Consider the following 14,429-nt stretch of genomic DNA (forward strand, 5'->3'; position numbering starts at 1 on the left):
AAGCAGGGGAGTGGCAGAAAGAGAAAAGATCCCAGGCAGGATCTGCACTGTCATTGGGGAGCCTGACATGGGGTTCAAACTCACAGACCATGAGATCATGATCTGAGCTGAAGTCAGATGCTCAACTGACTGAGCCAGGCACCTCAGTATATGTTTGTGGTTTGTTTTTTTGTTTTGTTTTGTTTTGTTTTGTTTTTTAATTTTTTTTTTCAACGTTTATTTATTTTGGGGACAGAGAGAGACAGAGCATGAACGGGGGAGGGGCAGAGAGAGAGGGAGACACAGAATCGGAAACAGGCTCCAGGCTCTGAGCCATCAGCCCAGAGCCCGATGCGGGGCTCGAACTCACGGACCGCGAGATCGTGACCTGGCTGAAGTCGGACGCTTAACCGACTGCGCCACCCAGGCGCCCCTGTTTTGTTTTTTAAATCTTCTTCCTTTCATTGTCAGAATAATTTCTTACACAGCTCTCTGTGCATCTTTTGAAAAGGAATGAAATTCCCACCGCAGATAGGTCACCTGAAAAGAAAACTAGAACAAAGGGCTCTTTGCCAACAGTTTGCGGCACATTAAGCCAGCTGCTCAGAATTCTTGGGTCCCCAAAATAAAAGTGCTTGATAGCAACTCGGTAACCTCCAAGTTGGGAGAGGGTGCTACCTAGGAATGTTCATGTAAGAGTATACAGTAATAGAACCTAGGAAACCATCCAAGATTCTAGGTGATTGTGGTTCCAGGAACAGACATACCAAAGACGGAAAGGCCCATTCTGATAAGAGACAAGGTCCAACACCTGAACCGTTTATCAGGAGACAGTCATGGTTGGATGTATCTGACTAAATACACATGAGGCATGGAGGGGTCAAGGTAGTGTGATTTGGCAGAGAGTGAATGAGCTGTACCATTCTGAGGGCAGGTCTATTGTGATAATAGATATATTATCACAAAGATTATATTGATAATCAATATTGATTGATATTGATATCAATATATTATAAATATACATACCAGAGGTACCTGCATGGCTCATTTGGTTGAATGTGTTATTCTTGGTTTCAACTCAGGTCATGCATGATGCCAGGGTTGTGGAATCAAGCCCCACATCGAGCTCTGCACTAAGCATGGAGCCTGCTTGGGATTCCCTCTCTTTCCCTCTGCATGTGCACGCGCTTGCGCTCTCTAATAAAAGATAAATGAGAAAAATTTTTTAATAAGTAAATACACATACCCAACTAATGGTGTATGTACATGACAAGTGCAATGGGCCTAGTGGAGGTTGTGAGTGATGCATCCTAGGGCAAAGGTTGAGGGTGGAAGAGATAATTAGCCATCAACTTTAAGGAAAGAATGATATGTAGAAGTTCTGAAATACAGGCAGAGTGGGACTTCTGGGTGGCTCAGTCGGTTAAGACTCTGACTTTGGCTTGGGTCATGATCTCGTGGTTCATGAGTTAGGGCCCTGCATCGGGCTGCTTTCAGTGTGGAGCCCACTTCAGATCCTCTGTCTTCCTCTCTCTCTGCCCCTCCCCTGCACTCTCTCTCTCTCTCTTTCTTTGTCTCTCAAACAGAAAATAAACATTAAAAATTTTTTAAATACAGACTGTGAAGGTTCTAGGAGAAAAAGAGTATTCCACATATTAGAGGGAGAGCTCCTTGGGCCCCAACGTGTCCCTGAGCAGAAGATATTAAAATCCCACTCTGCTTGTGGGAAATCACAGGGCTGCCTGCAGTGCTGGACAACATGGAAAGGGACCTATGTCCAGAGCCCAATCATCAGTTTGCCCTCCTATCACGTGAAGGTGTGCAGGTTCCCAAGTGCGAAAGGAGTACTCTGCTACCTTAGTGATGCTTTCATTCAAACATTTTTTGAGGAGAAAACGCACAGCCAGAGACCTTTCCTGTCCGCTCAGACCTTGCCTAACAGCATGGTGTCTTTTCTTACCCATCAACTCAAATACAGTCTTCTCTCCGTGTTTCCACATTTGAGCAGAATGAGGAGACAAAACAAGGAAGTGGTTGAGTTAGAATGTATTAGCAAAAGTTACTCAGGTCTGGTGTTTCCCTGTCTTGCCGTATACACCTGGTGGAATATTATTTAGTTTGATTTCCCTTCTTGTTCATCTGCTTTTCTATGTAGAATGTTGTTTATAATTAAATACTGTACTTCTCACAAAGTTATTTTTGACTTCACATTTTGAATTATGTAAGTATAGTATCTTGAGAAATTTCAGCCTAAAACTACTACTACTATTATATTACTATTATTATTATTTAAATGTTTGTTTTGCGTGTACAAGCGGGGGAGGGACACAGAGAGAAGGAGGCAAAATCCCAAGCCAGCTCTGTGCCATCAGCACGGAGCCTGACGCCAGGCTCAAACTCACAAACTGTGAGATCATGACCTGAGCCAAAACCAGGAGTTGGACATTCAACTGACTAAGCCACTCAGATGCCCCTCAACCTGAAACAATTTAATCATACCCTCCACCTCAGGCTTGATGCTTAATAAAAGTGAACATTCTTATGTTTTACTATTTGGGATAGTTTGCCATTTGAATGTACTTTGGTAAGTACCACTTCTGAAAATGGGTAGGATTAACCTTGCACTCTATTTTTCTTATCACAGGTAGAGTTGGCTTTGTGGGATACAGCTGGGCAGGAAGATTATGATCGCTTGAGGCCTCTCTCCTATCCGGACACTGATGTTATACTGATGTGTTTCTCCATTGACAGCCCTGATAGTTTAGGTGAGTAGCCATGCAGCCTGATGTTTGTCACTGCCTGTGTGCCTGGCCAGCACCTGGTTTCTCACGTCCTTTCTGGGCATCAAGTGGTTGAAAAGCAAACGTGATCTTCATAGAAGGAATCATCAGTGGCCAGAATCCTAGAGCCTTGGGACTATACAGCCTGGGCCTGGGTGGCTTTTCAGCCTAGTTCTCCAATAGCTGCCATGTGTCTACCTTGTAAAAGTAGCTGGGTTCCAAATATAAACCCATCTTTTAGACTAAGATTTGGGGAAGTTTTTGTGGGTGCCCACACCTTTTTTCAATACTTCATATTGAGCTTGTTGCCTTCTAATATCTTCTGATTTTCTCTTTCCTAGTAGTGTTTTCAAAGCTCCATTTTAGCTCTTTTCTAAAGTGTCTTAGCTAATAAAGAGAGACTTGAACTTCACTTTTCCACTAGCTCAGTTGGTGACTTGTCTCAGTAGCTACTTTCCTTCAGAAAAAGACTGAATAACACTGACCTCACACTCTTCTAAACAAGGCACCAAGGCCTGAAACAGAACTTACTTTCAGTTTGTACTTACTTGAAGACGACAAAATATCTCTCTTGATAATGCAGTGCTCTATATCGACAGAGTAGCATGTGGGCCAAGAATATTGTCATTAACAAACAACCTTGGAGAGCCTGTTGGTGGTGTGGGCTTGTGCTGACCAGTTAGGGTTATGTGACTTTTTTTTTTTTTTGTCATGGATGTACTCATTTTAATGACAATATACTGGGTCCCTCCAAGATTTTGAACCACTTGATCAAAGTTATGCATCCCAAGGAGTCAACCTGAGATTGAGCCTCTGGGCAGTATCTCCTAGGACTGAAACAGAGCAAGTACTCTCTGCCATTGGTTCACTTTGGTCATTTTCAATAGTTGTTTTAGTTTTGGTTTTTCAAACAAATCTGGCTTCCTTTGGGGGGGGCCGTTGGAAGGCCCTAGAGGGTGGGGCAGAGCTTTAGACCACAGAAAAATAGAGCCATGTGAAACCCTCCCCTCATATACACATCATGGACTTTGTCTAAGTCCTATAGGAATGAAGATGAATGTGTGCCCTGTAGCTCATCATCCAAGGTATAGTCCTCTAGGGACAAAAACACCTTCAGAGCAGAAAGTTACTCTTCAGTCTCACTTTTTTTTTTTTTTTTTTTTAATTAAAAAAAAAATTTTTTTTTTCAACGTTTATTTATTTTTGGGACAGAGAGAGACAGAGCATGAACGGGGGAGGGGCAGAGAGAGAGGGAGACACAGAATCGGAAACAGGCTCCAGGCTCTGAGCCATCAGCCCAGAGCCCGACGCGGGGCTCGAACTCACGGACCGCGAGATCGTGACCTGGCTGAAGTCGGACGCTTAACCGACTGCGCCACCCAGGCGCCCCCAGTCTCACTTTTTAAAGAACCTGTCTCCTGTCTCAAAGGAGGTTCTTCAGCTTTTGACCTCTGTCTGTTTACTGGCCATGACTTATTTCCTACTGGCCCTTCTCCCCAGAGGGTAGGCTCTGGGGAGGAGAGCAGAGGTAGAAAGTAAAGAGACAGAGAGATGGATCTCTGAAGTACAGACACACCTGGGGAGAGGGTCTGATGTTGGAGGATAGATACTCTGCCTTCCCTGGAAGTCACTGCAGGAGTGTGGTAGGTAGGTAGAGCTCCTTTAAAAAAAAAAAACAAAAAATAAAGGGCGCCTGGGTGGCTCAGTCATTAAGCTTCTGACTTTGGCTCAGATGACTGAACTAGCTTCATTTTGCCAAAGCCCTTTTATTTTATTTTATTTATTATTATTTTTTTTTAACTGTTTTTATTTATTTTTGAGACAGGGAGAGACAGAGCATGAACAGGGGAGGGTCAGAGAAAGGGAGACACAGAATCTGAAACAGGCTCCAGGCTCTGAGCTGTCAGCACAGAGCCCAACGCGGGGCTCGAACTCACGGACCTCGAGATCATGACCTGAGCCGAAGTCGGCCGCTTAACCGACTGAGCCACCCAGGTGCCCCTGCCAAAGCCCTTTAAAAATTTGTTTTGGCTTGGGTGTAGGGGAGAATCCCACCAGTAGTTTGCCTAAGTAAAATGTGTTAAGGGAACACAAAAGCCTGGATCAAGGGATGCCTGGCTGACTCAGTCTGTAGACCCTGTGACTTTTGATGTTGGGGTTGTGAGTTTGATCCCCACATTGGGCATAGAGATTACTTAATTAGAAAAAAAAAAGTTTGGGGCACCTGAGTGTCTCAGTCAGTTAAGCGTCCGACTTTGGTTCAGGTCATGATCTCACGGTTCATGAGTTTGAGCCCCGCATCGGGCTCTGGGCTGACAGCTTAGAGCCTGGAGCCCACTTCAGATTCTGTGTCTCCCTCTGTCTGCCCCTCCACTGCTTGCACTCTGTTTCTCGCATTGTCTCAAAAATAAATACACATTTAAAAAAATGTTTTTTTAAGAAAAAAAAGTCTGGATCGAGAAAATGAAAAGCTAATGTCAACCTAATGCTGGACTTGATTTATTTGATTGGATGTTAGACCATGGCCTGCATCTAGATGTAGGATGGCAAGTTGGATCAGGAATCAGAATTTCGGTGTGAGAGTTTCAGCCCTGCTGCCAGCCAGTACTATGATAATTTACTTTTTAGAGCCTCTGCTGTCTATGACCATGCCAGATCATGACTGGCAATTGGTCTCTAGTCTGTATTCTAGTTGAGAGCTGGGGTAGCAAACTTGTAAAAGACCAAATAGTAAAAACTTAATCTTGGCCATATGTTTTCTGTTGCAACTATTCAACTCTGTTGTTGTATCATAAAAGCAGCCATAGAAAATATAGCAGCCATAGAAAATATATATAGAAAATGTATATAGAAAATATATAAATGAATGAACTTGGCTGTATTCCAGTAAAACTTTACTTATAAAAATAGACTCCAGGGGCACCTGGATGGCTTAGTTGGTTAAACATCTGACCTTGGCTCAGGTCATGATCTCACGGTTTATGGATTCAAGTCCCTCTTTCTCTGCCCTTCCCCTGCTCATGCGCTTTCTCTCAAAAATGAATAAAATTAAAAAATTAAAAAAGACTCCAGACAAGATTTTATTTGCCAATCTCTGTTGATGATAAGAATTCGTTCTCTTTATTTATGAAAAGCGGCAAAGGTAAGACAGAGGCAATTCATTTTAATTTTAATTTATGTTTCTTGAGTTCCAGGGGTAGGGAGACCATTGGAGTAATAATTTCTCTTTTTGTTTTGTTTTGTTTAAGAGAGAGAGAAGGTGCAAGTGAGTGAGGGGCAGAGAGAAAAAGAGAGAATCCCATGAGGGGCAGAGAGAGAGAGAAGCGGGACTCACCCAGGGCTCCTGTTTTTACCTGAAGCAGGGCTCATGCTCACCTGATGTGGAACTCGAACTCACGAACTGTGAGATCATGACCTGAACCAAAGTCAGATACTTAATAACTGAGCCACCCAAGCACCCCCCTCTTTTTTATGTCTATTATTTATTTTGAGAGAGAGAGCATGAGCAGGGGAGGAGCAGAGAGAAGGAATCCCAAGCTGGATCTGCTGTGTCACACAGTCCAACGTGGGGCTCGAACCCACGAACCATGAGATCATGACCTAGGCTGAAATCAAGAGTCGACGCTCAACTAGCTGAGCCACCCTGGTGCCCCTGGAGTAATAATTTCATATATTCACCAAATATTATTGACCACCTATTTGTAGAAGAAACTTCTTCTAGATTAAGGGAGACAAAAGCAAAAACAACTGTAAACCCAGAAAACTTAATGGTAAATCTGATAGCAAGAAATTTCACAAATAACTTTCATGGAGGGGTGCCTGGGTGGCTCAGTTGGTTAGGCAGCTGACTTCAGCTCAGGTCATGATCTCATGGCTCGTGAGTTCAAGCCCTGCATCGGGCTCTGTGCTGACAGCTCAGAGCCTGGAGCCTGCTTCGGATTCTGTGTCCCCCTCTCTCTCTCTACCTCTCCCCTGCTCATGCTCTGTCTCTCTCTGTCTCAAAAATAAATAAACATTAAAAATTTTTTTAAATTTTTTTTTTTAATGTTTATTTATTTTTGAGACAGAGACAGAGCATGAACAGGAGAGGGTCAGAGAGAGAGGGAGACACAGAATCTGAAGCAGGCTCTAGGCTCTGATCTGTCAGCACAGAGCCCGACGCAGGGCTCGAACTCAACGGACCGTGAGATCATGACCTGAGCTGAAGTTGGACATTTAACCAACTGAGCCACCCAGGTGCCCCCAAAATTTTTTTTTTTTTTTTTTTTTTTTTTAAATTTTTTTTCAACGTTTTTATTTATTTTTGGGACAGAGAGAGACAGAGCATGAACGGGGGAGGGGCAGAGAGAGAGGGAGACACAGAATCGGAAACAGGCTCCAGGCTCTGAGCCATCAGCCCAGAGCCTGACGCGGGGCTCGAACTCAGGGACCGCGAGATCGTGACCTGGCTGAAGTCGGACGCCCAACCGACTGCGCCACCCAGGCGCCCCCAAAATTTTTTTTTAAAAAAAAGGAAAAATAACATTCGTGGAGGTGGTATGGAGTGGTCCATGGTAATATTCTGTTTCAGAGGATGACCATGGGATGGATGGTCAGCAACCCAACTAAAAAGGTGACTTCTGAGAGACACCTAAATTAACTGAGGGAAGCCAATACAGATATCCAACAAAACAGCCTTCCAGGTAGAGAGAACAGCAGGTGCAAAGTCACTGAGGCAAGAAGAGGAGGGAAGGAATCCAGTGTAGCAGCAGGGGTGGCAGTGAGGGTTGTAGAGCAATGTGGTTAATGGTGTGGACCTTTCCTTTTTCCTCATGAGATTGGAGCTCTTGGAAGGTTTGAACAAGGGAGTGATGTCTCACTTACCTTTTAAAGTGATCACTGTTGGGGCACCTGGGTGGCTCAGTTGGTTAAGCGTCCACCTTCAGCTCAGGTCATGATCTCATGGTTTGTGAGCCCAGGCCCCGCATCAGGCTCTGTGCTGACAGCTCAGAGTCTGGAGCCTGCTTTGGATTCTGTGTTCTCCCTCTCTCTCTGCCCCTGCCCCGCTCATGCTCTGTCTGTCTCTCTCTCTCTCAAAACTGAATAAACGGCAAACAAATTTTTTTAAAAAGTGATCACTGTTGTAGCTGAACTGAAAACTGACCACAGGTGCACGGGTGAGAGCAGAGTTTGCGGCTGAGGCTGTTTGGCTTTGTTGTTAGATGTGCTGGCCCTTTACTCTTTATTGTTCTGAGGACTGAAACACTGCATTTCTTTGAGAAACTCTTTGTTTCAGAATAAAGCTTTGAGTATCAAGTTACAACATTAGTGATACAGTCAACTCTGTGGCTGCTATAACAAAGGAAGAAGGAAGCATTCAAGTGTCAATCTTGTGTGCTGACGAGTGGAGCATTGAATTACAGGAGTTTCCTGACCTCCCTCATGTAGTTTCTTTACCTGATTTGGTCTTTCAGCCAGAAGACAGAGCATCTTTCTGTATTCTAAGTAACTCTTGTCTTTTTGGTAATTTGTCTTGAAGTCATGGAGCAAACAGTTTACTTCTAAAATATAGACTCAAATTACAAGCAGACCATTTAAATGATTGTCATACTAAGCACTTTGTGTGGACTCAGAATAATCCTATGTAAGGTAGGTATTACTGTTATCCCTCCTTTTTTTTTTTTTAATTTTTTTTTTCAACGTTTATTTATTTTTGGGACAGAGAGAGACAGCATGAACGGGGGAGGGGCAGAGAGAGAGGGAGACACAGAATCGGAAACAGGCTCCAGGCTCTGAGCCATCAGCCCAGAGCCTGACGCGGGGCTCGAACTCCCAGACCGTGAGATCGTGACCTGGCTGAAGTCGGACGCTTAACCGACTGCGCCACCCAGGCGCCCCTGTTATCCCCCTTTTATAAAATCATGCCTGACACTGAGATGCCCAAGGCAGTGGTTATGGGAGGTTGAACCCAGGCCACTCACACTCCATGATGTATGTCCAACCTTTCTAAATTAGTAGAGTATTGACAAGAAGCTACAGCTGGTTATCACTCATTTTCAGAAGTCATTCTTGAGCCATTTGAAATACCAATAACCTACACGATGGGGGTCATACTAAAGGTCCATAAGCTAGGTGTAGAGAGAACATGTAGACCCTGGCTGGGCCAGCTGCAACCGTAGAATGGAGACCTTTTCTGTAAGATGTGGTCAGAGTTACTAGCCAGCAGTGACAGAGATGGTCCATGGATAGCTTCCCTCCTTCAGTCAGGTTGTATCATTGTGGAGCCACCCTGTGTTCTGGAACCTTTCCTCCTCCAGAGACTTTAACTGGGTCCCACTTCCACAGGAGGTGAGCTCTTCAGTGGGAACTGAGAAAAAGCTGATGATTCTGTGCCTAAGGGAAGGGGGTTGGATTTTGCCTTTTACTGTGGTTTTGAAACTAGTGAGATTCCATTAAATATCCAGCATGCTTTTTAAATAGTTTCTTTGCAGTTTAGCTAGGGGCTCTTGGAGATTCTTCAAGATAGGATTACTTGTATCTTGTATGTATTTTGCTTCTTTCAGAAAACATCCCAGAAAAATGGACTCCGGAAGTCAAGCACTTCTGTCCCAATGTGCCCATCATTCTGGTTGGAAACAAGAAGGATCTTCGGAATGATGAGCACACAAGGCGGGAGCTGGCCAAGATGAAGCAGGCATGATCTGGGGCAGGGCTCTGTTTTCCTATAGCATTCTTGAACCCAAGGTTGGATGTTCAGGAGGCCCAGTAGAAATAGCCAGGCTGTTTCAAAGAGGGTCCCAGAAGTCTATCTTTCTCCATCTGTCCCTCATTCACTGGGGCCTGCACAGAGGGTCCCTAAGACTCCCTACTCATATGAGATGGGAACCTCTCCTGTGGGATAGCGCTGTGCCTCCAAGGATTGCCTGCCTGAGAAGGGACCATCAGCAGTAGTCAATGCTCCAAATGCAAGAACTCTATCAGACTCTTGATTTCCCTCTCCAGTTATTACCTTGGTATATGTGAGGCCAAAGATTAAATTGGTGGCAACCAAAGGGTTCGGAAATCCTGAGGACAGGGAGTCCAGACAGAGCCCTGATGCCTTTATAAAATTGATGATGGAGTTGACATCTTGGCTTCTGAGAAGCCAGGTGGCCCAGTGGCAGGGCTTCCACCATGCAGGACAAGAGCCTTGAGATCTTTAGGTTTTCCCACTGAGGTTTCTCTGTCTGTCAAGGTCAGGATCTGTTTACTTCCTTGGGCATTCAGTCCTCTGTGAAGCTAACTACAGGAACCCCAGTGCTTACTCTGGATCAATAGCTTGAATAATTTTTCCCTTGATTCCCTGCTTAACCCTGCAGGACTTCTCAGGCCTCTCCCTCCTTTCTCTCAACTTCTCAGAGAAGAGCTTGTTTAATAGGGATTTTATATTAGAGCTGGGGAGGGTCACTGCATATGAGTTTCATAAGACAGAATTCAAATCTGGGTTTGGCAGCACTTATTTTTTATTTTTTTATTATCATAATTATTACTGGCAGCTTTTAAAAGAAGCCTTTAAAGCTGAATTTGAGTACTCTACACTTCATATATGTGACGCTTAACTGAAACTGCTCTTTTCTCTTTGCTTAGGAGCCGGTGAAACCAGAAGAAGGCAGAGATATGGCAAACAGGATTGGTGCTTTTGGGTACATGGAGTGTTCAGCAAAGACCAAAGATGGAGTGAGGGAGGTTTTTGAAATGGCCACAAGAGCCGCTCTGCAAGCCAGACGTGGGAAGAAAAAATCTGGGTGCCTTGTCTTGTGAAACCCTGCTGCAAGCACAGCCCTCATGCGGTTAATTTTGAAGTGCTGTTTATTAATCTTAGTGTATGATTACTGGCCTTTTTCATTTATCTATAATTTACCTAAGATTACAAATCAGAAGTCATCTTGCTACCAGTATTTAGAAGCCAACCATGATTATTAATGATGTCCAACCCACCTGACCACCGGGGTCCTTCTGACACCGCTCTTTAACAGCCCTCCTCTGCACTCCCACCTGACACACCAGGCGCTAATTCAAGGAATTTCTTAACTTCTTGCTTCTTTCTAGAAAGAGAAACAGTTGGTAACTTTTGTGAATTAGGCTGTAACTACTTTATAACTAACATGTCCTGCCTGTCATCTGTCAGCTGCAAGGTACTCTGGTGAGTCACTACTTCAGAGCTTTACTCCTTAACAGATTATATTGGCATAACTCTGTGATGGGCATCCAATTTTTTTGAAAATGTACTCATCCAGAAGGGTCGAAGTCCATGCAGCTGTGGCAGAGTTACAGTTCCGTGGTTTCATGTTAGTTACCTTATAGTTACTGTGTAATTAGTGCCACTTAATGTATGTTACCAAAAAATAAATATATCTACCCCAGACTAGATGTAGTATTTTTTGTATAATTGGATTTCCTAATACTGATATTTGTCATCCCTGCAGAAAGTGTATTGGTTTTTTAAAAAAGAAAGTGTATTTGAAAATAAAGTCAGATGGAAAATTCATTTTTAAAATTCCCGTTTTGTCAGTTTCTCTGATAAAAGATGGCCATATCACCTGTTTTCGGCCCCACATATCCTAGTACCCCCTCCCAAGAGCTGGGCTAAAGAAATAGGAATTTGGTTTCATGCCTGAGGCATTTAGACACTTCAGAAGGTGGCATAGCCTGTCTCACCTGGACTGCAGGCTCTGGCTCTAGTTCACAGGCTCCCTTTCCTCACTGTATCCAGGTTCCCTCCCAGAGGAGCCGCCAGTTCTCTTAGGCGGCACTTGGTTTCTCACTTCTCTCCAGCTGACTAAACTTTTTTTCTGTACCAGTTAATTTTTCCAACTACTAATAGAATAAAGGCAGTTTTCTAAACTTCCTGTATCCTCGTGTTTGTGTTGCTCTCTCCAGGGCTGGGAGTGGGAGGATATACCCAGCCTAGCTGTCCTTGGAAGGTTCCTTCAGACTGTGAAATATGCTACGTTTGCCCCCCCACCCCCACCCTACCCCCTATCTGGCACTAACCTGGCTCCTCCTAAGAAGGTGGAAACAATTATTTTGTGTCATATTCAAGTTCGTAAGTGGCTTAGTGTGGGGAATGTAGTGTATTGAGGAGAGTGAGGGGCACTCCAAGCAGTCACTCCTCTGGACAAATCTTAGGAGTGTGACATTTTTCACTTCCTGCCCATTTTCAGTGTCTAATACTTATAGGCCTGAGTCTGGGGTTAAGGTGATTAGGTATGGAGGATGGCCTGAAGTCGATTGGGTCCACTCCAGAAGGCTGGTGCTGGGCCTAAGTGACTCCTTGGGAAAACCAGTGTTAAGGGAAGTGTCACACTGGAGGTGTGGACAAGAATATGCTCCAGGCAGCCCCAGAAAGCAGGGAAATGAGTTACAGCTGGAATTTGGAGCCGGAGCCTGAGCGAGTCCCGGGCGTTGACCACTTTCCTCCAGCTTGACCTTATTAGAGCCACAGCGCCTCACTGCAGAGAGAACTTACCTTGGCAGCCACTGCCAACTGCACCAACACCGCAAGTTACAACTTGCTCTGTGCGCCTGGAGACAATAGGGCACAGACTGCAAGACGCGGCACTCACTGCTGTTGCTGGCCAGTCCCCTTGGGCTCTGCCCTAACCCTTTACTAAAAGCCTTTGAGAAATAATCGGAGTTCTCTTGGACGCGAGCCCTGGGCGGGGTAACTCGCGCGAATGCCGCAGCGTCGCTTAGACTTGACCTAGCCTGCCTGGGGCTCCGCACTGCCTGGGCGGTGCCCGCATCCGGCCTGGCCGCACCCTCCCGCCCGGCTGGAGAGGGAGGAGGCCGGATGAGGCGGGGCCGAGGGTGGAGGAGCTGCCGGAAAAGTGCCTTCGCCACGTGACCCCACAGTCAGCACTGTCCCAAGCCGAAGCTCGGCACTATTGTGCACTGCACTCTTGTCCCACAGTCCGCCATGTGCGCTGCTCCGCTCGCGGCCGCCGCCCTCGCCGCAGCGGCCCCGCGCTCCGTGTATTCCTTCTCTGCACGCCCGTTGGCCGGCGGGGAGCCCATGAGCCTGGGTTCCCTGCGGGGCAAGGTGCTGCTCATCGAGAATGTGGCGTCGCTCTGAGGCACAACGGTCCGGGACTACACCCAGATGAACGAGCTGCAGCGGCGCCTCGGGCCCCGGGGCCTGGTCGTGCTCGGCTTCCCATGCAACCAGTTCGGGCATCAGGTGCGCCGCGCGGGGCAGAGCGGGGTGGGCGTGCAACCCGGGCTGGGAGCACCAGCGGGTGCGCGGGCCGCACAGCCGCAGGCCCTGGCAGCAGAGAGGCGGGCCACTTGCTTTTGTCCCGTCTGGGTTTCAGATCCGCCTAGGGATTGTAACTCACCGAGGAACTTCTGGTTTGTGGTCCGAACGTTTCCCCTCCCCTCGCGGCCCCGGGTTCTAGCTGCTCTTCCCTCACGCAGGAGAACGCTAAAAACGAAGAGATCCTGAATTCCCTTAAGTACGTCCGACCTGGCGGCGGGTTCGAGCCCAACTTCACGCTTTTTGAGAAGTGCGAGGTAAATGGCGCGCAGGCGCACCCCCTCTTCGCCTTCCTGCGCCAAGTTCTGCCTGCCCCCAGTGACGACGCCACTGCGCTCATGACCGACCCGAAGTTCATCACCTGGTCTCCAGTGTGTCGCAACGACGTCGCCTGGAACTTTGAGAAGTTCCTGGTGGGCCCAGATGGTGTGCCTGTGCGCAGGTACAGCCGCCGCTTTCCAACCATCGACATTGAGCCTGACATCGAAGCCCTGCTGTCCCAGGGGCCCAGCTGTGCCTAGGGCAACCTTCCTATCCCTGCTGCTTGGCAGCCACAGCACTGCCCTCTGGGGATTTCATCCATGACGGCGTTTCCTCGAAATTTGCATAGAGGAACGCCTGATTTCCAGAAGAATCCCCTGAGTTGGGCGCTTATCCATCCCAGCACTCCCTCCCCAAACCAAGGCTTTTCACTAATAAAGTGTTAGATATGAGCAGAACTGAGTGTATGTCCTTTGTTAGTTGGGGACACCTTCCCTAGTAATCTCATTGTCATAGGGCTGTGAGCTTAAGCCTTCACTCCTTTGGCGTTTGTTTTAGCCAAGCCTGAATTTCCTATGCTTTTATTTGCAGTGTGTGGAATCCACTCTTCCCTGTGTAGGAAGCCTGACTCCTGTCCCAGTGTTTTTCCCTCTGCCAGGATATTCAGTAGGGCCTCTTCTTGTAAGTATTTGCTAGGCATGAAATGACATTTGCAAAAAAATAACACTGGATTCACACTCACATTCAGAATTTGTGGCCTCTCTCAAGTGTCAGGCCCACCCATTTTACACAGTTGTAAGCCCATGCACTTTTACAACGTTCTTTTCCATTACTTTGTCAGATCTTTGCATATTGCAACCCAGGCTTATTTATGTCTGCTTTGATGCTGCCTTTACTGGTTGTTACCTCTCCTGTATTCAGAGTGAGAAAAGAGTGTACAACTGGCCCTTCTGACCATGTGCTGCATGGTACTTAACAGTTGGAATTGTGTCCTTGGTCAGGCTCAGGGTAGGGGCTTATCTCACAGGCCAGCTGCTGCTTCTCAGGTGTGGTTTGGGTCTAATCTCTCCCATCTGTTGGCTCTGCTTGTCAATCTTTTGAGACCGATCTGGAGCACATCCTATCACCAGTACAGG

At 46.3% G+C, this 14,429-nt stretch overlaps 2 protein-coding genes across 3 annotated transcripts in view; both read left to right on the forward strand.

The window, feature by feature from the left end:
* The window catches only part of RHOA (ras homolog family member A), a 61,157-nt gene extending 49,527 nt beyond the window's left edge, over nucleotides 1-11,630 (forward strand). For both annotated transcript variants that reach the window (XM_086698218.1, XM_086698219.1), the window contains 3 exons: nucleotides 2,624-2,744; nucleotides 9,302-9,432; nucleotides 10,365-11,630. In XM_086698218.1, the coding sequence (XP_086554344.1) occupies nucleotides 2,624-2,744; nucleotides 9,302-9,432; nucleotides 10,365-10,538 (426 nt within the window). In that variant the 3' untranslated portion in view covers nucleotides 10,539-11,630. The remainder of the gene's footprint in view (nucleotides 1-2,623; nucleotides 2,745-9,301; nucleotides 9,433-10,364) is intronic.
* Nucleotides 11,631-12,624: 994 nt separating this feature from the next.
* GPX1 (glutathione peroxidase 1) lies at nucleotides 12,625-13,751 on the forward strand. The gene is made up of 2 exons (XM_025916608.2): nucleotides 12,625-12,957; nucleotides 13,194-13,751. The coding sequence occupies exons 1-2, from the start codon at nucleotides 12,697-12,699 to the stop codon at nucleotides 13,551-13,553; spliced, it is 621 nt and encodes a 206-aa protein (XP_025772393.1). The 5' UTR covers nucleotides 12,625-12,696; the 3' UTR covers nucleotides 13,554-13,751.
* Nucleotides 13,752-14,429: the final 678 nt, after the last annotated feature.

Source organism: Puma concolor, chromosome A2 (genome assembly GCF_028749965.1).
Source record: "Puma concolor isolate L17-30 chromosome A2, mPumCon1.1.hap2, whole genome shotgun sequence".
NCBI lineage: Eukaryota > Metazoa > Chordata > Mammalia > Carnivora > Felidae > Puma > Puma concolor.